General features: G+C 47.5%; 1 protein-coding gene across 4 annotated transcripts; it reads right to left on the reverse strand.

The window, feature by feature from the left end:
• On the reverse strand, positions 1-27,945 carry LOC311598140 (palmitoyltransferase ZDHHC11-like). Of its 4 annotated transcripts, none has more exons than XM_084783052.1 (10): positions 26,605-27,945; positions 23,335-23,553; positions 18,614-18,792; positions 17,840-17,941; positions 16,039-16,163; positions 13,828-13,983; positions 10,236-10,348; positions 6,490-6,527; positions 796-888; positions 1-335 (listed from the first exon to the last, which is right to left on the reverse strand). In XM_084783052.1, the coding sequence occupies exons 2-9, from the start codon at positions 23,551-23,553 to the stop codon at positions 798-800; spliced, it is 1,023 nt and encodes a 340-aa protein (XP_084639178.1). In that variant the 5' UTR covers positions 26,605-27,945; the 3' UTR covers positions 1-335; positions 796-797. The 4 variants fall into 4 exon arrangements, with proteins under 4 accessions (XP_084639178.1, XP_084639177.1, XP_084639175.1 ...); XM_084783051.1 differs by lacking the exon at positions 26,605-27,945 and adding an exon at positions 24,932-24,963; XM_084783049.1 differs by lacking the exon at positions 26,605-27,945 and adding an exon at positions 24,515-24,925.
• Between the last annotated feature and the right edge of the window lie 19 nt (positions 27,946-27,964).

The following is a 27,964-nucleotide window of genomic DNA, read 5'->3' on the forward strand; positions in this document are numbered from 1 at the left end:
ATACATTTTTTGCCATGTTTATTTTTACCAACTCATACCTCAACATTTTATTGTGAAAATTTCAAACATTAGAAAATTTGAAAGTGAAAAAGCATATGTACCTAAAACCTAGAATCTATCATTGCTAACATTCTTCTATAGAGATCATTCTTGAAGGACAATGGGGTTTGCATTTCAATTGAAAATATCTTAAGTCAAAAAAAATACACATAATACACATATTTTACTGAGGGTCATGGCTCAGCAGTAGCATGTACCACAGGGTAGAGATGTCGTCTCATGATCTTGGCCTGATGGCTTGACACTGACATCCTGAGAGAGGCTCATACTTGTCACTAGCCCAGAAAAAGACAAAAAGTCTAAGTTAGAAATATGGCTTCTATGTTGATTTTGTACCATAGCAAAACCGAAAACTTCTAAGTTGCACCATTACATCAGAGAACATTATCGACCACCTAGCCATCTGTTTTAATCACTTAACTATAAATATTATTTCTGGGTGTGTGCGTCAGTGTGCTTCACTAATGTACAAACGTTGCTTCAATTTTAGTAGTTTCATTTCTGTACTTCATCTTCCATCGCTACTTCCTCTTGTCTCTCATGGTTAAGATTTTCTATCCCTACACTTTCCCTCTGTTTTTAACTTTTGTTCCTGAGTACCATACTCCACCAATGTAAAACTTACTACCAGTCAAGCAGGAGTTCAATGCATTGCTCTTCTCTCACACTGGAGGGACTGTGGACCTACAGGTGACTTAAGCCTTGTCCTAGGGACCCAACCACCTGTATATTCACCTTTAACGTGGAGGAGTCTTTGGATTTGGAGCCATGGGACACACACTTGACTGCCGTGAAAGGGTAGACAGCACAGACTTCTGGGACTCCCGTCTGAAGAGGAAAGACAGACACATCAGCTTGCGAAACACCCCATAAATGAAGCTGAAGAGTCTCAGATACCAGCATGTTGGGGCAGCAGCCATGTGTACTGCACAGTAGGAAAGCACGACTGGGATCTAGAGTGACAGGCCCTGACTTCTGGGTACATCGCCACACTGCTTGGGCCCTGTGTCAGACCCCTGTTCTGCCAGGTCTAACTCTCAGTCCTTGCAAATGAACAAAAAGGTCACCCCATGCACCTCCAGCATCGCCAACTCATGGGAGATCTTCCATCAGATCCAGGGAGTGATGTAGGAGGCTGGCCTGGAACATCCAGGGAGCTCTGATGTAATCACATTAAGGTGGAGGAAGGCAGAAGAACTCAGACACTCAACACACGAGAACAGCAGTGCTAGCTATGCTGCCTACAGTGTTGACGGGAGAAAGCAAGAATCCCGGGAAAAGTGAATTCCAGAAGCTTCCTGGATGCACTTAGCCAGATTCTTCCTCCACCCCTCCTGGTAACGCTGGCTGATTAGAGGCAATGCTGCCTGTGAGACACTGGAGAGCCCAGCTGTGTGTGGAGACAATGACTTTGTGCTAATGTCTTCTGCAGCACCAAAGGAACACACAAACAAACAAAAAAACCAAACCAAAACAAAAAACCAAAAAGCCAAATTCAAGACACATGGCAGGCAGCAGATGACCTCAAAATCAGACAAGAGCATTCGTCCTATGTGAAGCCCTAGTCTTTGTTACCGTTTTCTTTCTATCTTTATCCATCTATTTCATGGAATATTTCACAACAGATACAGATGCCAGAGGAAATATTCCCAGTAAATAGTCTAACATCCCTCAGAAAATGTGCTCTGTTTGGGGCCAGAGTTCACCACTAACCAATACCTATAATTGACACCTATACCCCATGGGCACTTGCTTGTGTTTGTGACTGGTGCAGTGTCACATAGGACTAAAAAAATAACCATGCTCTCTGGAACTTGGGCTGTGATGCGCCTAAGCAGACCAGTGTCTGTTTATTGTCTACATCCACACTGTTAGGTCGTCATAGAAACAGTTTCTGTACCTGAAAGTATAGGGATGCAAGAAAGCCTTGAGTGTGCCAAGTCTGGGATGAATGTGTGTGTGGACACAAGGCAGCTATGTCAAGGATCCCCCCGAGCCTCAGTGTACCAGCAAAGCCTTCTTGCTGGGGTGAGGTTCAGAGTCATGTCAAAGTGTTTCCTCGGGGACACAGCACAGGTATTGGCAACAGTATGTCCGCTATAGCTTGCTTTCTCCTGGATGTTTACGGCCTGAAAACTACCCTTTCTTCTCCAACAGAGGCTGCTCCAATTGAAGATGGCTAAAGCTGTCCCTTTGACCCAGTGTGTATATCATAAACTCTGCCTTCTTTGTTATCTGAATGTAGTAACCCTGTCTCCTTAACTACCTGTTTGCAATATCTCTGCCTTTTTGTTCAACTCTATGTAATAAATACACTGAGCTTCTCTGGTGCTGTAGTTTCTCCAGAAGAGGTCCCAGACCACCTGGTGCTAGCTTTCTGTGTGCCTGCTTGTGTTTGCCTCTTCTTCATGACTTCACCACCCCCATCAGGTCCAAGCCCCTGGAGCCATGCTGGATACGGCACTAAAGAGCTGGTAATATTACACTGACCATTGTATTTTGAGAGTTGTGACCATGGCCTGTGTTCTGTCACAGGCACACGCAATACAAGGTAAACTCATCATCATACTGGAAAAGAATACTCTAAAGGAAAGATGATATTTCAGAAACAGGCATGTGTACATCCCAAAGATGAAGTCACGTATATCCACAAAATATGCTTCTTCTTTTGACAGTGTTCACAATATGTGGAGGGTAAAAAGTAGGCTCCGAGAGGAAAAGGTATGGTTACAGCTTGATTAAAGAGGATTGAATATCTGATGAAAAAGTGCTAAAAAGAAAGACCTTGGAAATGCCAGCAGTGGGCTCTGACGGGCAGGAGACTTAGGTGAGGGGACATTTAGTTTTATTTAGAAAATGTTGCAATTTTCAAAAAAAATTATAATGCACATTTACTCTGTAGTCAGAAACAGAATGAAGTGATTTGGAGTTTGGAGTGGAGCTACAGTCATGGCCACATTTAGGTTCTGCCGGCCTTTCAGGAAGAGGGGGAACAAAGAGAACATTCTGGAAGTCTGCCTAAAGGGTTAGACAACATTTCAAACTGGCGTTCACAGTGATTTGGTTACATAATGGTATTGCCAATCAAGATTCTAAGAAAGCCAATTTAGAACAAAAAGTTAGCTACATAAAAAAAAATCATGTTTCCCCAGAATAATCTACCCTCACTGACCAATGAATTGAAAAACTTAAAGCAACTATCAGTATTTGGATGAATAAAGTGTGAACCTTCAGGTATTTTTTTTTTAAGTCCAGGAGCACCTCTGTCCCTGATCTGCAGGGAAAAATAGGCTAGTAGGCATAAAGTTTCTGTAAGGTTTAAACTGCCTGGGGACAGAGGACGGGAAGAGGCTACAGTGACAGCCCGTTCTTCACCCTATAGAGACAAGCCACAGGGTCTTCACTATTCCTCAATGGATAAACACTGGCTTCTACTCAAGAAAAGGAAGTAGTTAATGCAACTCCAGTCCAAAATTCACATTTTTTTTTTTGGCAAAGCAAAGTGATTTTAAAGACATACGTGTGAAAGAATTGCCAAGCGTAGAGCAAAGTTTTAGGAGGGAGATTTGCTCACTGGAGATTAAAAACATGAGAATGAAGTCTTATGATACAAAGGCACAGAAGTGCTAAAGAACAGGTGAGAGGCAGAAGCACACAGCTGAGCTGTGGGCCAGCGTGTCAGAGAGCTAGAGTATTGGGAAATGCTTATAAAGAGGTGGCAACTAATGGCTATTTTGTTGGTATAAAATCATCTTATCTCCTCTATTACCCAATAAAGAATTAAGGTAACTTAAAAACAATGATGTAAAAAAAAAAATCAACCTATAAAAAACATTAGCAAAGTGTACTGGCAGGCATGCATACATCCTTAGGTGATGTAAAAATAAAACAATAAAACTATGAAAACATTAGCAAAGTGTACTGAAAGGCATGTTTACAAATAGGTGAGGATGATTGTTTTTTTAAAGCAAAACAGAAGGAAATTTTGTAGCACCCAAATTTTTATGGCCTCTGTCTTATGAGAAGACACCATAAACACGTTTTTTAAATGATCCACTGCTTCCTTAGTGAAGAATGGCCCTTCATGGTAGAAAGCTACTTTAACCAAGAAAAAATGGCCAACTGGCCATCTTTGATTTCAACAATGTTTGTTCCTGAGTCAGGCTCTGTGACACATGGGCTTGTACCTCACTTTTCAGGTGACAAAGGCAGGGATCCCTTGAGTTTAGAAGCTTGAGGCCAGCATGAGGGTGGATATGGTGAGAGACATGAAAATCCATTGTCACTGTCCTCATTGCTACTAAAATGATATGTGCCAAAGTACTACATATTTTATCTAGATAGAACTAAAAGTAGTACTGTTAGTATTTATAAAGTTTGGCATACATTTGTTTGTATACCCAAGTAATAATGTGTGGCCCAAAACCACCTGTGTGTATTGTGTGAACAGGTGTTAGCATATGTGACCACTCCACTGAGCTTCAACCAGTCAGGTGCCAAGGGCTGCCCCCCTGACTATGCGGCAGCAGTCAAGCCCTTTCTACACTAATGTCCTGTCTTGCTTTGGGGGCCATTTAAGTAAGACCTGGCTACTGTCTGATTCTGGATGCCAGATGATACCTGATAAAGACCTGCAAAGGCGGATTAGCGCTTTGTCTTTTGACAGCTGAAAAGAGTGGAGTCGAGAAAAATGTGAATTGCTCAACTTTTGTGGAAAGAAGAGACATGGTGAGATTTGGAATGGACATCTCCCAAACTACCGTCACCTTGCCTGACAGTCAGTGCCTCACGAACGTGTTGTCAGAGTCAATGCCAGGCACAGCCTGAACGCAGACTAGGGGCACTGGCTCACACAACACTGTGCTGAGTCGCAGTGTGGGAGGGGAGGGAGTTTTGTCCAGAAGGGACTGTACCCTAATATAGAATACTGAGGGGGCATCTGTGGTTTGTTCTGAAAACAGTTAAGGAGGAAGCTTCAGACTTGTGTGGGAGTGAAATTTCTCTATATGATTTTTAAAAGATTTAAGTGTATGAATGTTCTGCTTACTTGCATGTATATGTTCAGCATCTGTGTCTGGTGCCTGTGGAGATCAGAAAGCAGTGTCAGATCTCCTGGATCTAGAGTTACAGATGGCTGTGAACCACCAGGTGGATGCTGAGACTCTGGTCCTCTTCCAGATCAGCAAGTGCTCCTAACCACTGGGCCATCTCTCTAGCCCTATATATGATGGAGTGGCTTTTTGTTGTTGTTACTGTTTTGGGTTTTTGGGTTTTTTTGTTTGTTTGTTTGTTTGTTTGTTTGTTTTTGGGTTGTTGTTTTTTTTTTTTTTTTTTGAGACAGGGTCTCATTCCATAATCCAGATTACTCTTGAATTCACTATGTAACCATGTCTCTGTTGCAATTTTTCTTGGCTATACAAAAGCCAAACCAAACCAAAACAAACAAACTATTTTCATGAGAACAGAGTACCCTATAAAAAAATGTGTGCCTCTCTTCTGTGTTGGGGCCAATTTCTGTCTTGTGGTTCTGGTGGCAAGTGCATTGCTCTCATTCAATACCTCCTTGACTCAGGAAGGAAACGCAGGACAAGATCTGACTCTTAGGATCTTATCATTTAAAGCACACACTGTTAGAGAGGGATAGGGGCACAGCTTCCCGCATGACTATACATGGATGTAGAAAGTAAACAAACAGACTTTGGGAAAGAGCTTGGGGGTAAAGCACGTGCCCTGCAAACGTGTTTCATCCCTAGCCCCCATGTAAAAGCCTGGATGTGACAGCAGCACACGCCTATAATCCCACACTGGGCAAGCAGAGAGGGGAAGATTCCCGGAATTCATTGCTGGCCTGCCAATCTAGCTACTTCAGCAAGCACCTGGTGGGGTGGTAGAAGATAAAAACAGAGATACTGGGCCTCAAAACGTAAAACGTAAATCATCAAAGAAAAGCATCAATCTCTGGCCTCCATACACATGTGCACACACACATACATGAGCACACATGCACACAAGACAGTCTTACTTTATCTTTACTAATGCTAGTACAGCTGTCAAGGACATTTCCACAGTTTTGATGGCCACATAAACATCCATGAATGTCACTAAGCTAAGTGAAACAACTGTATTTTATACTATGTCATTCCATTATTCAAAACATCACACCGCAAGCTGGGCAGGGTGGCACACGCCTGTAATGCCAGCACTCGGGGAGGCCAGGAAAGATGGATCTCTGTGAGTTCCAGGCCAGCCTGGTCTACCAAGTGAGTCCAGGACAGCCAAGGCTACACAGAGAAACCCTGTCTCGACAAACCAAAAGTCAAACAAATAAAAACATCACACCACGGATGAACTATTTCCTAAAGCCCTTTGAGCTAAGAAGAAGCCATGGCTGTTTTTCTGATAAAATGTCACCAGGAAGCTACCACTCACCTGGGTGAGGACTGGGACGAGCTCGTGTTACTCTTTTCCTGTGGAGCAAATGAAAATGCACATCTGAGACGAGGAGCTACTTATGACGGGCTTCCTGCCTGCTGCTGCTAACTGGAGCCTGTCTTCAGTTTGAAAGAGAGCACCTGGGAAGGCCATCCGGGCACAGTTCCCATCCCCAGACAGCACTCTGCCTCCAAACCATTTTATGTGCACTCGCGTTTTGTGTTTTCCTTTCTCTGTGGCTGGTGGGAGAAGGCCTGACAGCTGGGCTTCTATGGACTGACTGCCTATGCTCTCACCATGGAGAACTTACAGTCCCATTTAACCTCCTAGTCCCTCTGCCTCCTCTGCCCTGTCACTAACATTGGTACTGTCGGACATTTTGGTGGAGCTTAGCTGGTGGGTGTGTGGGCATCTTATCACAGTCTTATCAAATGTTGTCTACCAGCTTCCATAGGCTTCCTTGCCATTCATAGTCTCCTTGCAAAGGATTTTAAAAATCAGATTTAGTGCCATTTGATTAAAAAGCTGTTAGTATTTTTGGTACAAGTGTGTGGTTTATAACCACCTTGACAGTGCCTTTATTTCATTTTCTTTCTTTGTTTGTTTGTTTCTTTTCTTTTCTTCCTTCCTTTCTTTTTTTTTTTTTTGTTTGTTTGTTTTTTTGTTTTTCAAGACAGGGTCTCAGGGTTTCTCTGTGTAGCCTTGGCCGTCCTGAACTCGCTTTGTAGACCAGGCTGGCCTCGAACTCACAACAATATGCCTGCCTCTACCTCCCGAGTGCTGGGATTAGAGGTGTGTGCCCCCATGCCCATCTGCTTATTTCATTTTCTTAATGACAATTTTTGAAAATAATTTATATTTCATAAATTCAATTGTATCATTCATCTAGACATTGATCTCACTGTTATAAATGGATATTGCTGGGTCCAAGGTCACAAAAATTTTGTTTTCTCTAGAAATGTTAGACATTTCTAGACATGTGGTTGGCTTTGGATTTTCTGCCTGGATAAAGAACTCGAAATGTTTTTCAGCCTTGAGTATATTCAGCTAGGGGCCAGCCAGGGAATTCATCTTCCCATTTAACCTTGCTATCTTTGTTTAGTCCAAGTTGATCAGAAATGAAAGGTGTAATGCTATTCATCTGGTACAAGGCTGTTGTAAAGCTGTCAAGCTACTAGTTTACACATTTTTTATTATTTAGTGTATTCAGATTACATCTCAATTGTTTTAAACCCTCACTTATATCCATCTGTTCCTCCCTCCCTCCCACTTTCACCTTACTTCCCTTCCCTAGGTCTATGACCGAGGGGGACCTCTTCCCCCACCATATGGTCACAGGCTATCAAGTCTCATCTTGGTAGCCTGCTTATCCTTTCTCTGAGTGCCACCAGGCCTCCCCACCAAAGGGAAGTGGTCAAATATGGGGCACCAGAGTTCATGTCAGAGTCAGTCCCCACTCTCTGCATAATTGTGGAGAATGTCCTGTCCATTGGCTAGATCTGAGTAGGGGTTCAATGTTTACTGCATGTATTGTCCTTGGTTGGTGCAGTATTTTGAGCAGACCCCCCTGGGTCCAGATTGGCCTGTCATGATGTTCTTCTTGTAGGTTTCTAGGACCCTCTGGGTCCTTCTATTTTTCCATTCTCCCATAATTCTCTCACCTACGGTCCCAATAGGAGGTCCTCACATCTATCCCAATCTCCTGGTAAGTGAAGACTTTCATGGGACATGCCTTTTTGGGTTAGTGCCCAATTATAAGTGAGTATATACCATGTGAGTCTTTCTGCTTCTGGGTTAACTCACTCAGTATGATCATCTCTAGTTCCATCCATTTGTCCACAAATTTCGGGATTTCCTTGTTTTTAATAGCTGAGTAGTATTCCATAGTGTAAATGTTCCACAGTTTCTTTATCCATTCTTCTACTACATTTAGGCTGTTTCCAGGTTCTGGCTATTATGAATAAGGCTCCTATGAACATGGTTGAGCATGTGTCCTTGTGTGGTGGAGCATCTTCTGGGTATATTCCAAGGAGTGGAATAGCTGGGTCTTGAGGTAGCCCTATTTCCAGTTTTCTGAGAAAGTGCCAGATAGATTTCATGAGTTCTTTATATATTTTGGATATTAGACCTTTGTCAGATGTAGGGTTGGTGTAGTTTACGCATCTTTAAGGAGTATATTGCCTATAAACATTTTCCTGTCCACTGTATTCCTTAAGCCATCACTGCACTAGCCTTAGTATGATGTCAAAGGTGATGAGAGTGGATGTCCTTACCTGTTCCCGGCTCAGGGGGAAAGGTCACTCTTTCAACATAAAACTGACAGCCTGAGTTCTACATAGCTTCATTTTATTCTTGAGCTGTGGGTATTTTCTTTTTAACCAGAAGAAGAGTTTTAGCACAGTCCACATTCATTTTCTAATGGGTTGACATGGTATAATCATAAGGTTCTTGAGTATTTTATTATTATTTTGATTCAATAATTGATTTACAGATGTTAAACAAATCCATTTCTAGAATAAACATCACATATTCATGGTATATAATCAGTCCTATGTGCGCATTTACTATATGTGTTGGTTTAATAGTATTCTACGTGTTTTGCTTGTATTTCCTGAATATCCTTGGCTCACTATAGTCTTCTCTAGAGCTGATACTTTGAGTTTAGTATCAAGTTAATCCAAGTGTCACTCAATGGCTCACTCCCTCCCCTGTGACCTGAGTTTCTGTGCAACTGCTTTTTTCCTCCTCCTTCCTCTCCTCCTCCTCTTCTTACTTTTATTTATTAAGAATTTCAACAATATACTTTAATCATATTATTTCCTCCCCCTCAACTCCTCTCAGATTCCCCATACTGTTCTTTCTGTCTCTTAAGAACAAAGCAAAGCAAAAACAAAATCAAGCACACATACAACAACAACAACCACAAATCATGGAGTTTGTATTGGTTTGTAAACTACTCCTGAGAAGGAGGCCTGCTTCGGAGTGCGGTTGACACAGAGACTGCACCACATACACACAGATATACCACACAAACACACAATATACTTCACACACCATATAATCATTCCACACACACCAACACTACACACCACATAGAAACATCACACAAACATGCCAGCACCCTACACACCATACACATGCACACAAACATCACAGACCACATAGACACAGCATACAAACTCACAGACCTATCCTACAGACTCACCATACATCCCAATCACCGCACATGCCATACATATCACATACCACACAAACACAACTCATAGACACAGACATACCACCCAGCTATATCACATACTACATACAACATGTAGACATACCGCATAATGCACTATATGCCACATAAACACACTACACACTGCACAAAAGCATCACACACCACAAAGACATATGACATACCATACATATATATCACATATTACATAACATACATACATTATATTCCATACATAGACACACATATTACACATTGACACAGCCAAACTACATTTACGCCATGCACCACATACATTACATACCACACAGAAACACATGAACACGCTGCACATATGCATGTACACATTACACACTATGCATACACACACCCTAAGTACCATATGAACACAGGCACCCTGCACACCACACACTCCCAATGAGTCTTAGGACAGTATCAACAATGAAACTCAGTCCAAAGCTCCCTGTATAGGGAGCATCCACACTGGCCCCAACCCTTCCAGGAGCATGACACAGAGGGCCAGGCACACCTGAGGAAGGCTTCCTTTCTTCTGTAGAGGTAGCTCTTTCTTCTCTTCTGGATGTAGACTCTTCCGGGATCCTTTTTGTATCGTGTAGTCAAATGTGCTCAAGTTCTTGGCAACTGCAAAGGGGAGGGCAGAAAAGGACAGGATCACTCAGCAGCCACAAAAAGTGTCACACAGCACCTCATGTGCTATGTGCAATCCACCTTGCCAGAGTAGCTGCCCTGCCTTTTGTGTCCCGGGAACAGGTATGTTGAGCCAAACAAGCAATGCTCTGCACATTTTTTGAGGGGCACGGCCTGACTGTTCCTTGTTGCCCAAGACAAAGCCTCTAATTTAGCACAGAGGTGGGATGTCCCAAAGGAGTTGAAATGTGGTACCTATCGTGGGTACCTTGCTTTCTGCATTATGGCAGACTACTCCAGAACCTCCTGGGATGGCTCTAGGAGGCCAAGCCCAGGAAAAACTACTCTGTCCATGGGTTCTGGAAGCCTTTTTCTTCAGGGCAATCTCTCCCTAGGGACAATAAAAGTCCTGCTGGTTAGGTATACCGGATCCCTGAGCTGACCCTACAGGCTGCCTCCCTAGCTGCCTCCCACCACTTCATGCAGCCTCCTAACCCTCTGGGCTCTTACTCAGAGCACACGGGGCCACCAACAAATGTGGAGCATGGCAAGCAACCCTAGCACAGATGGGGACTTGGTCGACCACACCGAGCAGAAACAATTTGGGTTCTTGCAATAGCAAGAAGATTGCATGTGCTTTTGAGAAAAGAGCCGGAAGTGCCTATTCCAGCCATGTGCTTCTAGAGAGGGGTCTAACTTTTCAAAACCAACACATGCAGCAGCAGGGGGTTTGCAAGTACTTCTGAGGAACTACAGGGCCACCCAATGGCCCTATCTGTGGCTCAAGTAGCCTGTGGTCCTGCTCTCAGCCCTGAGAGCCAATCTGGAGTATCATAAGTAACCGTGGTGGCAGCTGCCCCTGACTTGCATGTGGTGCAGCACATCATCCATAGTGCACTTGGACACTGTTGAAGAGTAATTCAGGTACCAGTTCTGTGCATGTCCCTGGCCCACAGAGGTTGCCCTGAACTGGCAGATCCCTTCTCCCAAAGGCTACAAAGGGAATCACACTGTTCTTCAGGAAGTACAGCACCAGGGCTCTCTACAAATCCCCTACCTACTATACAAAGGTCAGTGCAGGCAAAAGAAAAGCCAACTCATATCCGTGGCTACAAGAACAGAAGTCTAGATCTGTGGCCACACCCCACATGCATTTCCAGCCGATTCATGGGCCTTTGGCTTCAGAGTCGCTGACCAGTGCAATTAGGTTGGCCATCACACACCTTGCTTACATTTCTGAAGACAAGAGATCCTAATTCTGGGAGGGAAAAGCAGCTCACCAGGGGCACTTGAACATCACTGCAAATCATGAGGGCTGAGCAACATTCTCTTGGCCTCTGCCACTTCCCCTTGTTGGGATACCAGCATAACAACCCTTTCCTAAGAGGTCTGCTTGGCTCTGAGTACTGAGAATATGTCATTCTTGGGGCCAAAAGCTAGTAAGTGGTTACTTCTTATGCCTTGGAGCTGGGACATGCAATCAAGAAGTATGTCCAACATATATGGGCCCAGTGCCCACACCACAGAGATTCAGTCAGTCAGGGCTCTCTGCACCATATCTACCTCTCCACGGAGCCCTTGGTTTCTGCAGTTTTGAGCCTATGGTCTATATTCACAGAGCCAGGTAAAGATATCATGGACGGCTACAGGGCATCACTGCACATGCCTGCCTGTCTTGGGTCATGTGAGGCCTCCTCTCTCTTTCTAGACCTGACAAAAAGCTGCTATGGTGTATCTTTGTCCCTGAAGCTAGTTTGAGAGGGCAGGCATGGTGGTAGAAGATGAGAGAACTGGGAGCCAGCATCCTGACTAAAGCTTGGAAACAGCATTCCTCAGTAAGCAGGTGGCTCTTCTTTGGGGTTTGGTCCTATGAATGTCAGTGACACAATGCCCCTGATACCAGTGAGGTATGCTATATCTAGGGCCCCAAAAACTTCCGAGTAAGTCTTCAAGAGTCATGAAAATGACTGACTGGCCTCCTGGGAGTGTTGGATGCAGGAGTAAGGATGGTGCAGGTACTAAGCTCTGAAGCTTTGGTTTAGGCGGCTTCATGTGTGGTCTGGACTGTGTAGTCCCAGAACCTAGTCTTAAGAGTCTCCATGTAAGAGCATCCGGACAGCAGCAGCTGGTAGCTCCTGGATCTTGCTTCTGAGTGTCTGGACGGCATAGGTGGGACAAAGCAGACCAGGCTGTCTGGCATAGTCCAGTGGACATGCTCCCCTCTAGGGTTTTCTGTGGGGAGAACCAACATCCTGCATTGCTCACCCTTCTGGACTCAGCACATTAACACCTCACACACCGCCCATCCTATGCAGTCTGATGACCAGGGTTATGTCTCAGCAAGGTGCTGTCCACACAATGTACCTCACTGACATTGTCATCCTCTTTACCAGAATGTGGGTGACTCCAAACTTCATCCACAGATGCAGAATTGTTGCCCCCCCCCCCCACATACACACACACATTGGGCTGGCACATGGTAGACAGTCCTTGCTATTAAGTGGAAAGGGAAAGTAACTTAACACCAAATTCATGTTCCTGTGTAGTATGGACCTCAATGATCTTTAGGGACTGTGAGTGTGGGTTCTATAAGGAGCATCGTCATGGCAACATCTGGACCTAACTCAGAGGTCAGGGGTGGGAGGTGGGCATCTAGAGAAAAAAAGGAAATGAGTTCTACATGAGGTCAATCACTAGGAAAGATGGAATTAGCAATAAATCTAAAAGCATTGAAACATGATTTTTTAAAATTTGCAGATAAGCGTAGCAAGTAGTTTTTTAAAATTCCTATTTATACAAGCAGCGGAGTGTTTTAAAGGTAACCCAAAAGATGCATCATTCTGAGGGCTTAAGTGACATGGAATGTGATGTGAGCTCCTGGCCTTGTTACTGTCACCACAGCCACAAGCAGGGTCTGTGCCATCCTTGAGGTTTGGATAAGTCAAGCTGCGGGAAACTAGCACTGCCAAAGTGGCCCTGCTGCCCTCCAGATATGCCCGCTACTGCAAGAGACCAAAGACGTTTCATGGCCAGTTCCCCATAGCAGAGGCCATGTGTACAGGAGAAGGGGCAGCTCTAACTCAACACTTTCTATGTAGCTGATCATAGCCAGGCATCTGATACCTATTTGTGGATAAGTGTCTCCTCTTTGGCTCTATTTGGATGAGGGAAACCAGTCTCTTGAGCTTACGTTCCATTGTTAAAATTTCTACTTGTTGCTTTCTTAAATCCTCCTGCTTATGTCCTATCCTTGCACAATAGTGATATTCCGTTATCTCTGTATATTTTAATCTCTCCTGTGCTTTGTGCAGGCTTATGAACATGATCTGCCTCTTGCTGGACTTGGTTTCTTTTGGTATCTCCTTCCTGAAGTCTGTCCTTTTTCTATGAACTCATTTCCAGTAAGAGTTCCCAAGGCACTGCCTGCCTCAGGACAGGTGAAATAAAGTGGCCAGCCTAGAGGGGGTACATACTCAGGTAGCAGTGGAAGCGGAGCAGGTGCACGAGCGGCACAAAGCTGGCGATGGCTGGCAGAAATACCACCACCACGATGGAGAGGAACACGGGGGTCTTCACGGGCACAGGCCACAGTGGGAGGAACAGCAGCCATATGTCCTCAGAGCTGATCTCTATGAAGACAGAGAGACATGTCCATCCAGCACTATCCAAACTGCAGCACCTGTGGTCAGGTAAGCAGAGGACAGCACTTGCTAGGGTGAGTGAGGACAGCGAGCCAAGAGACGTGCTTTGGCCCCCACATTTGCCCTGCTCTACTGTGGGTCACGTGGGCCCACTGGCACTACGGCCCCCACTTCGTGAATTTAAGATGATGGTTAGAACAGAGTTCTGAATGCTGGAGTGCAGACCGGTCCCTCCCCTGACCTCCCCTCGGCCTCTTATTTCAGATCGGTCACATCATAGACAATGAAGACCAAGTGCTCTATGTGCATTTCTTGAGCACTGTCCACCACAGCCCTCAAAATTCAAGATCATGGATAAGGCGTTTCCTATGTCCATTGGGCAGAACAGTGGAGAACCCATGCCGTCACGTCCTAGAATGGTGCTCAGCCCTCTCTAGAATGAACTCCTACGTGTGCTGTCTGAAAAGGGAATGCTGCATGCTGCCTGGTGGCTGGGTCATGGGTTGCCAACTCACAAATGCCCCTAAGTGCTGGCATGATGAACTGCAGCCCGTGAGATACTGAACTCAGGCCTTGGACTCTGTAGCGTTCTGGGATGGCAAGCCAGGAAGTGACCTCCACCCACACTTGGGGAGCCACAAGTCTATGCATAGGAGAGATGTGATCCACTTCCCGGTGCCACACCTGATGCCACGGCCAGTGGCCAGAGTCAGGTCACCACTCTGAATTTTCCTCTTTCCAGCCGGGCAGTGGTGGCACACGCCTTTAATCCCAGCACTCGGGAGGCAGAGGCAGGTGGATTGCTGTGAGTTCGAGGCCAGCGTGGTTTACAAAGTTAGTCCAGGACAGCCAAGGCAGAGAGACCCTGTCTCGAAAATTAAAAAAAAAAAAAAAAAGAATTTTCCTCTTTCCTCCTTTTTGCTTTCCTTTTCCTTTCTCTGCTTGCTCAACACGGCAATTCTTTAGCTAATTATCACATTACTCATGAAGAGGCCATTGTGGTGGTTTCCAGAGAGCGCGCAGAAGCAGCCAGTCCTAAAGTTACAGGGGATGTAGAAGGTGAGGTCCTTCCACGTGGAACGCACAGAGCTCCTTCTTAAAAGAATACTCTTTCATGTTGGCTCCAGGGATGTCCCAAGAAGAGTGGCACACAGGTCCTAACCTCTCCTGTCACAAGGCTGGAGCAGATACCTCTGATGCTTAGAGCAGAGGTGGGTGGCTTCCCCCTGGCCCATAGGCTAACCAACAAAGGAACATGCCATTTCAGTCCCTGTGTCAGTATCTTGGGGCTGTTGTAGTGAATGACCATAAGCTGATGGCACCGAGTCACAAGCCTGAAATCAGAGTGTCCTCTGAGGCTCCAGGAGATAGCCTTTCCATCCTCTTCCTGCTATGAGTGACATGGACCCTCCCGGGCTCGTAGTCACATGGCCCAGCCTCTGGCTCCTACCTCCACAGGTCTTCTGTAAGTCTGTGTTTCCTCTTTTTTTCTCCTGAAGACATTGGCATTGTATTTGGATACATGAGGGACCTAGGATGGGCTCTTCAGTTCAAAATTCCTAACCATATCTACAGAGACCCTTTCCCAAATAGTGTGCCACCTCATGTCTGGGTGAGGACTTGGACACATTTTGGAAGCCACGTTCAGGCAAACTCCTTTCCCTCTTGCTTATTTCAGACATTTATGTCATGGGCTTGGACTTCTGGGCCCTACTTAATCATAGAGTCTCTGAGCTTCCCCTCGGGGTATGTGGCTCAGCAGACTCGCCTCACTCTCTGCTGCTGTTCTTCTTTGCAAGTAGTTGATCCCTATAAGATAAGCTCCCGCTTCCTCCACCCAGCATTGCTAAAAGAATCTGCTAAGTGCTCGGGAAGGGTCAGGGTGTACCTCGGTTTCTAATCCCTGGATGCTGGGTCTCAGAGGATCTCAGGCCAATTGGAGAGTGAGGGGGAACAGAGGCCAGAATAGAGGTGAGGCCGGGAAGCCTAACGCTTGGCACCCGAGAACCGGGCAGCAGCGGTCCCTGAGCATCAGAAGGGTACCTTCATAGAGGGGGTTGGTGCGAAGCTCCTCCGCGTTGACAAAGTGCTGGATGAAGATGTACAACAAGATAACCATTACTCCAAGAAGCCCAAGTGCAGCTGAGGCCACAGAGCAGAAGAACCACCTGCATGAGAGGAGTGGGATGCTGCTCAAAGGGGAGCAAGTGCGAGGTCAGGGCAGACCGATGGCCAGCCAAACCCATGAGAACATCATACAAGTCTGGTGTGGGTGATACGGAAGCACATAACCCCAAAGTCTCCTGGTGTCTTCCCCACCCTCCCTTTTCCTGTGTTTTCTTCCAAGCCTTTCACATATCCTAGGCAGATGCTGGCTCCTGGTTGCACTGATCACACTCCCCACTCCCCACAACCTGACCCTTCGTGTCTTTCTATCCTGCGGTCTGGACACGAATGCCAGCCCTATCCAAAGGGAAAAGTTAATCCCCAAGAAGGCAGACTAACCCCTAGGTAGAGAGAACATCTTCTAGCAAGCATGCTCTAGTTTCGGCCACTTGGGAATCACAGCCTTTCTTCTTCTTTTACTTCTCCCCCTTCCTCCTCCCTCCCCCCCCCCCCGACTTCCTTCACTGCTTTCCCATGCACTGGGCTGAGCTCTTCCAGCCTTTAGTATACCCGATTCTGCAAGACCCATGTGGCTTCCTGTTTACTAGGACCATGAGACATGGGACTCTCTTTCGGGGCTTCTGTTCAACTCTGGGGCCCAAATCATATCAAAATATCATTGCTGGATTAGAGAGATGATAGTTCAGCAGTTTAGAGCACTGACTGTTCTCCCAGAGGACAAGGGTTCAATTCCCAGCACGTACATAGTGGCTCATAACTATCTGTAACTCCACTTCCAGGGGGACAATGACGACCTCTTCTGGCTTCTGAGGGCAAGAGGTGCCCAGACATACATGCAAGCAAAACATCCATATACATGGGATAAAAATAAAGTTTTTTAAAACGTTTTTTAAAAATGCCATTGCCCCTTCTCATGGTTTGGAGGGGGCTGGAGATAAGGGGGAGGAAAGTGAAGATACTAACAACCAGAGCTATCTAGTGAGAACGTGTGGTACCTCTCACAGCCTGCTCTTCCTCTGACTCCAATTTTGGCACACACAGGCCAGTGGTTCTCAACCTGCGGGTCAAAACTCCTTTGGCAAACTTTTATCTCCAAAAATATTTACATTACATTCATAACACTAGAAAATTACAGTTATGAAGTAGCAACAAAATAATTTTATGGTTGGCGGGCGGGGGGGGGGGAGGTGTCTCCACAACATGAGGAACTGTATCAAAGGGTCATAGCATTAAGAAGGTTGAGTTTCACTGACCTATACCCTGGCGTGGTGCCCAATAACTCTCTGAATTCTGCACTCATGACCAGTGAAATGCCTTAGGATGGCCTTAGATGTTCACTCCTGTGCTCAAGGGTCTAGCCACTGCTCTTGGGTTGGTGGCCATGGCATTGAGAAAGCAGATATGCCTGAAACAGCAAGTTTAGGAGGCTCAGCCAGGCTTTGATTGATTCACTGTTCAAGATGAGTGCTCTATTTTATGGGCTTTGTGAGTGTGTACTTAACCCACATCCTTAGGAACAGCCCCACCAAACACACATCAGGACCAGCAGCACATGTGCTCTAAGCTCTGCTACAGCTGGAAACAGAGACATGGCTCAAAGGTCACCCTTCCTCTGTGCTGTTCCCTCTCCACTCTGTCACCCTGCCACCTACTCCTATGAATTCCAGGCCACAGCTCCCTCCCTTAAGTCATAGCCTTGACCCCGAGAGTGCCTCACCAGTAGTTTCTGCGGCCGACACAGTTGTTCAACCATTTGCAGTGATGGTCAAAGCCAGAGATACATTTGTTGCAGGCACTGCAATGTTTGGCTTTCTTGCCCCTGGGAAAGAAATTGGGAGAAACAGCTTGTTGGCCCTAAATGCACCATGGGAACTGACTGTCTACCATGAAATGGAGTCTGTAGGAAAACCAAGGCCACCTGTGTCCATGGGCATTGTTCTTGGTAGTTGGAGCCTGGACTTCCCTGTAGGTAGGCTTGTTTGCTAGGTGGAAGCCTGAAAGTTCTAGCTAGGAGTTGAAGGCTGGTAGTTCACCCAGTGCCTGCAGTGCCTTCCTGTAGCCCAGCCATGTCTGCCCTCCTCAGGTCCTAGAGACCTTGGACCCCACCAGGCATCAGCTGAAATTGCCTTCCCTCCTCCCCAGATGGGGAGGTTAGGTTAATCAGAAAAATCACCAGGAAGTGGTATACTTGCCCTCAGCACCATAAAGAAGGGCCTGAGTATAGGAGAGGACATGAGCATGACACAGTTGGGGCTCAGACTGCAGCTCGTCACACCAAGGGAGAGAGGTATTGGGAACCAGGAGGCAGCACTGTCAACCTATAGGGTAGGACAGTATGTGTAATGTGGCCTGCCAGGAGGCTGTGAACACATGACTGAGCCCTCCGTGGAGGGCCGAAAGGGGCTTAGTGCCCAGTAAAAGCAGACTTAGCTGGGCAACTGTGGGGCCACGGGTCAGCAGTACTCTACACCCAAACTCCTACTCCACTCACACGGTAACGCCACACAGGTTGCAATACTCGTTCTGAATCACGTGTGCGTGTTTGGACCGGTCGAAGGTCGGCACCGGCTCCGAGTAGTCCTTTTTGAGTCGGACACTGGTGGCAGCTGGATCGATGGTAATTGCGGTCAAGTGCACGATGAGGTGGAACATAAACACCCCACCCATCACCTGGGCTGTCAAGGAACACACAGCCCTGGGCCTGGCTAACATGATGCAAGGTGTCTTCTCAGCGGGACAGATAGTGTCAGGGACTAAGGAAAGACCCTGGGACCCCTAATCATTGATGTCTGCAGCATCTGAGAGGAGATCCCAGGAAAGGCAAAGGTCATAGGCATATACAAGAGGCTCCGCATGGATTTTAGCATGGATGGTTAACTCAACAAGAAGCCCCTTTTCCAGCCCTTCCTTCTAGGGGTTCAGGGTTGCTGGCCTGGCTTGCACTGCTGATTTCCAAAGCCATCCTGCATGCTAGGGTTTGGTTTTGTGCACAACAGGTGTTGAAGGGAGTCCTAATGAAGGTCCTAAAAGAATCAGCAATGTAGGACAAGCCTAAAAAGAGACCTGTATACAGATTCGAACCCTGGAGCAGGTCCTGTCCTGCTCACCCCATCTTCCTGCATGAGCTGACCAGTGCCCAGAATTCTGGGCATGAACACAAGACTGAGAAGCAGGTTCAGAGCATAGAGAAGCACAGAGAAGTGACTGTGAGGAAGACAGAAAGCTGTATTCCAGGAGGACCAGAGTAGGAGCTGGTGCAGGTCTGGGTAAGTGTGTGGCAGAAAGGGCTGGTACCACCTGGTCTATTGCAGAACCGTGCAATAGTGGCTATAGTATAGGCCAGTGGTGCTGGCTACAGGCTCATTCACAGCTCTCAATACTATCTGTGATGACCAAGAATATGGTCCATCAGCTGTTCCCACTCCTTGAAGCTATCTGATGATTAATGTGCTGTCCTCTTGGTGATGGGTAGTGAGTACGTTCAGAGCCTGGGATGTGGGTGGGTGAGGGCTGAGGATGCGGGAAGTCTTGCACTGCCTGTGTGCTGCCTCTTTCCCTGTAACACTAGAACAGATCTGTTCTAATGGAGACCAGTGGACAGCTAGGGAGCCCAAGAGGCCCTTCAAGGAACAAATGAGGTAAGGCTGAGGAAAACCACCCAGGCCCTCTGTGACCACACCTTGTGATACCCTCACATCTTCTCTGAACCACCAGCACCCATACTTTTACTCGCATGTGTTAGGTCCCACTGTTGGGGACCCCTGGGACACAGGCTGGGGGGGAGGGACATAAGAAGGCTATGGCTGCAAAGTAGTTCCCAGGTTTCCTTGAACCTGGACCTGCTACACAGATGCTAAAGGACAGCCAGTCCCTAGCCAGGAGGCCACCCTAAAAGCACATATCTGGCACAAAAGAGCTCTGGTCCAACGGGGACTCAGATCTCAGACAGACTTCACCTGTCCCTCTAGGGCATGGAATACATCTTTTATCACATTCTGTGCAAAGCTTGTCTAGCAACGCTTTGCCAGCAGATTTTGTACCATTCAAGTACATCCTGCTGCCCATAGGAATCATACTGATGGCGTTACTATACTACACGTTGTCCCAAATGGCATGGCTAGCCACTCCCTACCACATGCCAAGGTGACATTCCCAAGGGGAAGCCCAGAAAAGAGGCTTCTTCAGGATCTGCCCCTGCCTTCACCAGAGCTAAAAAGTGAAAAGAAGCAAGGCGAGGCATCCTCCATGGAGGCCTGGTTCCAACTCCCTCTGGAAGTTTCCATGTGAAAGCCTATGAGAACCACAGCTGCCGGGACATTCCCTAGCAACAATCTGTGTTTAGTAAACAAACAAAGGAAGGGCGCCAGCTCAGGACACCACCCTCCTCAGCCTCCTCGAACTGGTGACCTCTCCCCCGTCCTGTTTCCGCAGGAAAGAGGGGTGGCCCAGAAGAAGCTGACATTCTGGTCCTGCCTGGGCTCATGATTCCTCCAGGGCAAATTCTGTGGCTGACTACAACAGCAGCCTAAGACACCCTGCTTGAGGCCTCCCCTCCCAGTTCACACCGCCTTGGCACAACCCAGGACTCTAAAAGAGGTGAAAGGTTATGATTAAAAGTTTGATATTGCACAGAGGGCCCTGTTGGCTAAGCTGTGTATCTGTTCCCTTGGTAACAGGGTGGGATTCCTACTGGCAACAGGACCCTCACAAGCCTCCAGTATGGCAGTTTCTCTTCTGAACCACAAGAAGGATCTTCAGGCTGCTCTTTGGTCGCAGGGTTCCCTCAGGTCCCCTCCACAGAAAGTTCTTGCTCTTCTAACCCAGACCCTCACTTCCCAGCCCTTCATGGTGCCTAGCAGGTGCCAAGTGGTGCTGGCGCCCTCTAGTGGCTCCAGACTAGCACAGACTACTGCTGGTTTGCGCATGTCAGCGTAGCCAGGTGGGGCAGGCTAGTAAAAGGGTTCCAGAGGTAATAACCTGACCTGAAAAGCCAAAAAATATGCCGGAGCTGCAGCGTCTTTGGACACCAGCTGGGGACTGAGCTACCAAGTGGGTGTAGCATGGCTCTGGGAAGAGATTGAGGCCAGGCATGTGGGTGTGTGCAGGAGTGGGGCAGATAGCACTCAGGCCTACTGCAGTAAACACAGAACCACCTGAAAAGACCCAGGGACAGACTAGGGCCAAGTTGGCAATACTAAGAAGCAAGCAGTGATTATTATAAGGCAGCGCGTGTCTCCTAAACATATCTGTGCCACGACAGCAAAATTGGCATGTCTCATGTGCAAAATAGAGCCATCCTAAACCAGGTAAAGGAGGCCATTGGGAACAATCTGATCCGCTGTGATCACAGACCTTATAAAAATAGGTCTGATGAGGTGATTCAGCAGCTGAAAGCGCTTTCTGTATACCCTGACAACCTGGGTCCTGTGGTAGAAGAGAACCGACTCCTGAAAGCTGTCCTCTGAACTCCATACACACGCTGTGGTGCACGCAGCATCTCCTCACTCTCTCCTCTCTCTCTCTCTCTCTCTCTCTCTCTCTCTCTCTCTCTCTCTCTCTCTCTCTCTCTCTCTCTCTCTCTCACACACACACACACACACACACACACACACACACAAAATGTGCTTTTTTTTTTTTTTTTTTGAGAAACACAGCAGACTGAATTGCCAGGGCAGAAGATGGGCGAGCCCAGGGAGAAGACTGCATCCCTAGGCCAAGGACCAGGTGACAAAGTACTCCCCAGTGCCTTTCAGGAGCTTGTGGCCCCATGCCACTTTCATTTTAGATTGCAATCTCAGAACTAAGAGAAAAACATCATCTCTCACCTAAGACACCTTAAGAAGCTTTGTTAGGACAGCCACAGGTCTCACATACATTGTTCCACAGTATTGATGGAGAGATAGAGAGGAAGCAAGCAAGAGGGAAGGCAGGGACCAGGAAGGAGATCCCTTCATTGTAGGGCACAGGTGGGCAAGTTCAGGGAGAACAGCAGCTCTGGAGATTTAGCACTGACTGTAGCTATGCCCTTACTACACCCTAATGAGAGTGGGTTGTGCTAACACCTGTATCATGCTCTTGCTGAAACTTCCTGGACAATCTGACAGGCCATGGGCTACCTGACATCTCCGGAACACTACAGCCAAGCTCAGACTGGCAGTTGCGGTGTTCCATTAAGATGACAGAGAGACTCTATAATCATGTTCAAGACTCGGAGATGACTTTATCCTGGGTTCAAAAAAAAACTCTTCTAAAGGACATTCAGAGACACTAGAAATTGCTGGAGTGTTGCCTGTTTTTCACCAATGCCAAGGCGTTGCATGGGCAGAATCAGGGCATCAAGCTATGGGATTGATGGCTTCAGTATCATCTTTTATCCCTCATCAGGGCTATAGGATCAGGAGGCCAACAGACTATACCGAAGAGCACACAGGAACCACTGGCATTGCTTTTCAGCTCTGCAGATCTTGAGGGCGCTTGGTTAGAGGAGACTACCCCCAGACAGATGCTAGCAGAGGCCAGAGGGCCTGGTGTTAGGACACACGGGAGGCTCAGTAGGCCATCAACAAGGTTTGGAGAGTCTGGAAGACCGAGGTGGGTACATCTGGGTTTGTCAGATCCATACTAGGTATCGTGAGATGGGTCACCACTCAGAGTTGGCACCTGTCCCCCTGATGAGAAGACAGGAACAAAGCTGGTGGGGTACTGCATGTTTGACAAGCATGACTTGGACCAGCTACACCTAGTCTGCCCCCTCCCTTGTGGGTACTTGAACTTTCATGTGGTTTGGTCTTGCCTGGTTCGAGTACCCACTCTATTCTGGTGACTGGGTAGCATCTGTGCTTTAGCAAAGGCTCCTCTTGGAAGAAGGTGCTGCTGCTCATTGTGGATCCTGTGTATGGAGCAGCCAGGAATCTGAAGCTATCCACTGCACCTGTAGTAGATGCCCGCAAGCCATCCTCAGCCTTTCTTCCCCAAACAGGACCTGATGCTTCTACATTCACAGTAGCAAGATCCCCTTCTATCGGGCAATGTGGTGTCATCATAGGGCTGACTTCAGGGCCACAGGAACAAGTAGTCTAGGCCTAGACAGAGCCAACTGCATAGGCGTGATGGGGTTCAGGGCTAATTCTCTTGAAGACCTTCAGAAGGCAAGGCATTCAACCTCCAAGAGACAGGCAGCCCAGGGGCCCACCCCACTAGCACAAAGGATACAAGATTGGCAGCATGTTTCCAGCTAGGTGGTAGAAAGGGGATGAAGATCCCAAAGGTGACAATGGACATGGCCAGGTAGGTGGTCCAGGTTATTGCCTGGAAGGAGTGGAGGGGTGGTGTCCAGCCATTCACCCTAGACAGCGGGCGTGGGAAGACCTTCACATTGTTGCTCTGGGCTTCTGTGAGGACCCGGTTCCGTTTCATGGCACAGATGTTCATCTGAGAGATAAAAAAAAAAAGGGGGGGGTACAAAGCTGTCTGTCCCTGGGCACCAAATGAGTGGCCTGAAGTACCATTGGCCATTGTCATGGAGTTGCCAGGGCCTGGGCCAAAAGTTGATTATGTATAATGGCAGGTTGGTACAGCTGACTAAGGGCTGGCAGGAGGCAGGTAAGGTTTGCAGCCCCCAAGAGGGTGACCACGAGGAGGAACCCATCTAGCCTACCTCTGTGATCCCGGCATCCCAGGAATGGACCCCTGGTCGGGCTAGATCTACTAGAGGACCTCATCTCTCCTTGACACAATGCTGTCCTGAATGTTCAAGTGACAAACACCAGAAAAGACACAGAGAGAACTCTGAGGCCTTCCTATATAATAGCCCAAAAGCATCCATTTCCCAAGGGCCCTACCAGCCAGGGACACTTCCTCCTAGAAAACGGTTGCAGCGAAGGGAGAACCCTAAAAAGCAGGCTGGGACAAAGAGAAGATCACAGCACACTGATTTCACAGAGAAAGGGACAACAAGGTAAGCTCTCGTCTTCCTGCCACCCCCAAAGTTCAACTTTAAGAGTTGCTGTGTAGGAACACTCTTGCACCGTGCACACAACACAGAGCTGCACACCACACATAGAACACACACAGACCACCACTACCCACATCATACATGTACACCACACGATTCGTAGGATCCTAGACTCCCTCTCTTGCTACCTGGCATGCCTGTACTGGCTGCCTGTGATACTTGTGAACGCCCTGTCTTGCCTCCCTCCAAGTTACACCCCAGCATCTGAGCTGGAGTCCCCTAATTCACTCATCTCACAATTAGTGTAATTGGTCCTCTCAAGACTTAAGGGCTAAGGATGTCTATGACTCTGGTAAGCTGTGAGATGTGATTTTTAAATTCAAGCTTTCTAGCATCTGTGACTATTTTGGCTCAGATCTTCTGCTTCTACATCCTCACCTTCATTGTAGGTTGCAGTCTGGGATCTGCTACGCCTACTAACATAGCGATAGCTAACGCTCCCAGAACTTCCTGCACATGTTACTCAGTCGTGCATTCTGTCCCTATGTCTGGCTTTTGGGGCCTCCCATAATTCTCTTTGAAGTGTCCAACCCTGCTGTTTTCCATCCATCCTGCTCATGATTTCCCACCAGTGCCTTCATTACTCAGGAGGAACCTTCCACTCTTGGACCTCCCACATTATGTCCCCATGGTGAGATTCATAAGGCAGAAGAAATCCTGCCAGCTCCAAGGAACCAAACAGGTCACACGATGGCTGGAGTCTCTCATGGGCTGAGTCACAGGTGAGGCTTTGGCCTACGGAGTTATGAGATGAAACCCTCCTGTCACCGTGCAATATCCACTTTGTCTTCTCACCTCTCTCCTTGGGTTGAATAGCACAGGCTCAACACTTCTTACTCAGTGCTGACACGTCACACAGAACACCTCACAAAGGAAGGTTCCACAGCTCATAAAGCCACAGGCCCAGTAGTAGCCTAGGAGACTACCTGTTCTGGTTGGGCAACAGAACAGAGATGGGAGACAATGGGGGTAGCATAGATAGGAGGTGGGAATGGAGGGGGGGCCAGCTGGTTCCCACAGGCGGGACTCCAATGGCGGAGCCAGCGTCACCACCCACACCTGAATCGGCTTCACATAAGTTTTGACTGGAAAATGATTGTAATGGCTTACTGAAGGCTGTCTGCTTGTGCGTGGGCCTAACACGCACATATTCCAACTTCTTAACACTTGATCCTCGCAATGTTTTGTTTTTTTTTTTCCTGGAGAAGCTGAGGTGTGCATGTTTTATAGAGAAACACAGAGCTCTAAGCCTGACCGCTACCACCTTGCAGATGGCTCCTCTCTGGTGGCCCTGGTCTGGGTGTCCCAGTAATACTGTCTGCATGATGGATGCTGAGTGGTGAGTTAATGAAGCCCCACACTCTCCTGAGAGTTTTCAAACACGATAGGACTGAAGTCTTCTTTTTTTCCCTCAGTGTCTCAAATTATAGCTTATGAAATGTTTAGTTCCCATTTGTGGGGTCCCAAGATGATCTGAATGCTCCCAGTGTGGGGTGACTGCTGATGCACCCCTGGGACTGAGATAAGATGGCTGGATATATTCCTTCCCATTCACAGCCCCCATGGTGGCATGCATCACCCCTAGAAAGCCACCTGAGGGCAGGATGTTGTGATGGCCGCTCTGCTGCCAGGTGCCCACACAGCCTAGGGTCCACAGTCTAACCCGAAACCACTGTCGAGAGTGCACGGGGAACACATGACTGGAACATACTGAAGACACTGGGTAATGCGGGCTAAGAGCATGGTAGAGTGTAACTAGAGGGAACGGCAGCCTGGTACGGTGTGGCTCCAAGCGTAACTCTTGGCGCTCAGAAGGTCTGCTCTGGACAGTCTGGGGCTGGGGGAGTGAGTGGTGAGCTCCTGCTCCTTCATGTGTTGCTGGACTCTCAAGGGTGACAGGAAGCCTCCCAGAATGCATTTCCCCTCATGTCATGACTGTGTGGTTCTCGGGGTCCCTCCATGTACTCATGACCTCTCTGCAGGGCTGGAATGAGTAATCCTGGTAAAACTTTCCCATTCTCAATGAAAACTGCTGCCTCCTGCTGAACCCCAAAGTCTGGCCAGTATTCGCTAAGGTCTGCAATGGCCGTCCCTTACGTTAGAGCAAATAAATGGTGGTGCAATGTTGCTCTACTCTTCTTTCCTTCTGGAGATTTGGAGACAGTCAACCTGTCTACATAGTTGACTGCACGTCTTCACTTGTACAAGTCACTTCTACACTTTACTTGCACACCTCACCTGCAAATCCCCTCACCTCCACCCACCCTTCCTCTGCACACTCCCACACCAGGACACATGCTTCCCATTCAGGCACCCTCAGCTGCACATGCGCAGAGGCACACACCTTCACATGTACAAACCTCACCTGTGCTCGCACATGCCTATACACAGACCTTTACCTGCATGCACACCTTTCAGCCTCAAAGAGATGCAAAGTCGGCTTCAACTATCTTACATCTTGTTCTCACCTCTTCCTGAGATGTTGGTTGTTCTCAGGAGTAAGGAGGACGTACTGGATGGGTGGCATCCACCAGTGAGATTGAAGATTCACCCTGTACTCTACCTAAGCAGCTGTTATGGGTTTTGTTTTGTTTTGTTGGCCAGGAAATGTCTAGCTTCCAGGGCCTCCCCAGGACCCACTATTGAACAGTGGCCAAGCTGCAGTGTCTGGTGAGGGGAGCTCACTAAGTGATGCTGGACTCCAAGATATAACAGTGAAAGGCAAATACAAGATCCTACCAATGTGGAATATCGGGGGTTGGCAAGTCCAGAGACTTAGCTGGTGGCCTCAGTGAGCATGGAGTTTCTTTCTTTACAGGTGATGGAATGTTCTGTAACCTGATTGGGCGGGGGAGTAGTGGCTGCATAATAACAGGAATGTATCAAATGATTTATATAATTTAAATGGTAAGCGGTTTACGCAGTTCATTTCACCACATTAAAGATAAAAGGTCTTTCAACAGTGAAGGTATTTGGTTAAGTTTTTCTTCCTTTCCTCTGAAAAGGTGGCTGGATGGCCAGCTATCAAAAACAGCTCATGTGCCCATGCTCTACACATCCCTCAGGGTAAGGCCCGAGAAGCAACAGCGCTCCCAAGGTTTCTGTACAGACCTCCTACTGTGGGGTCCACAGAACATGAACCTCCAGAGTGCAGCCCAAATGCCCTTTGCTGGCCCATGCTCCCCATCCAGCTCACCACACTGAGGCCACCTTGGCCATGTGTGGAAGGCCTTAGACCGTGGACCAGTGAGAAAGAGGCCCTGAAGAAAAGCTGTGCTCCTACAAGGTTGCCGCTCAGACATGCTGCAGAATTGCCCAGGCTTGGGAGCCTCCTGGAGCCTGGCGCAGCACAGTGCAGCTCCATGATGTTGCAGACCTAGAATCAGCCTTTCCAATCTCCCTTCCAGTTGGTACACTGGCCCAGAGCTAAGTTAGCCTAAACAGAGAGGTGGCAGTCTCAAAGCCAGACCATACTGGTTCACAGGAAATAGGCAGTCTTTCCTGGGTGCAGTCTTTCCTGGGTGCAGTCTTTGCTAGGTGCAGTCTTTCCTGGGTGCAGTCTTTGCTAGGTGCAGTCTTTCCTGGGTGCAGTCTTTGCTAGGTGCAGTCTTTCCTGGGTGCTGTTCTTGGCTCAGACTTTGCTGCAATCACTTGCTAATGCTTTATCCAGATGTGAGATGTTCTGCCCTTTGCCAAGGACTGTGGCAAATCTCAAGGATTCCCATAGGCCACTGTTGTTTCCAGCCCTGCTTGCCTGTGCCAAGCATGCCACGTACTATACCTCTAGCCACAGCCCTTCTCCCCTTAAAACTGAACTTCACTGCAGCT

Source organism: Acomys minous, assembly GCF_964271855.1.
Source record: "Acomys minous genome assembly, chromosome: 5".
Taxonomy (NCBI): domain Eukaryota; kingdom Metazoa; phylum Chordata; class Mammalia; order Rodentia; family Muridae; genus Acomys; species Acomys minous.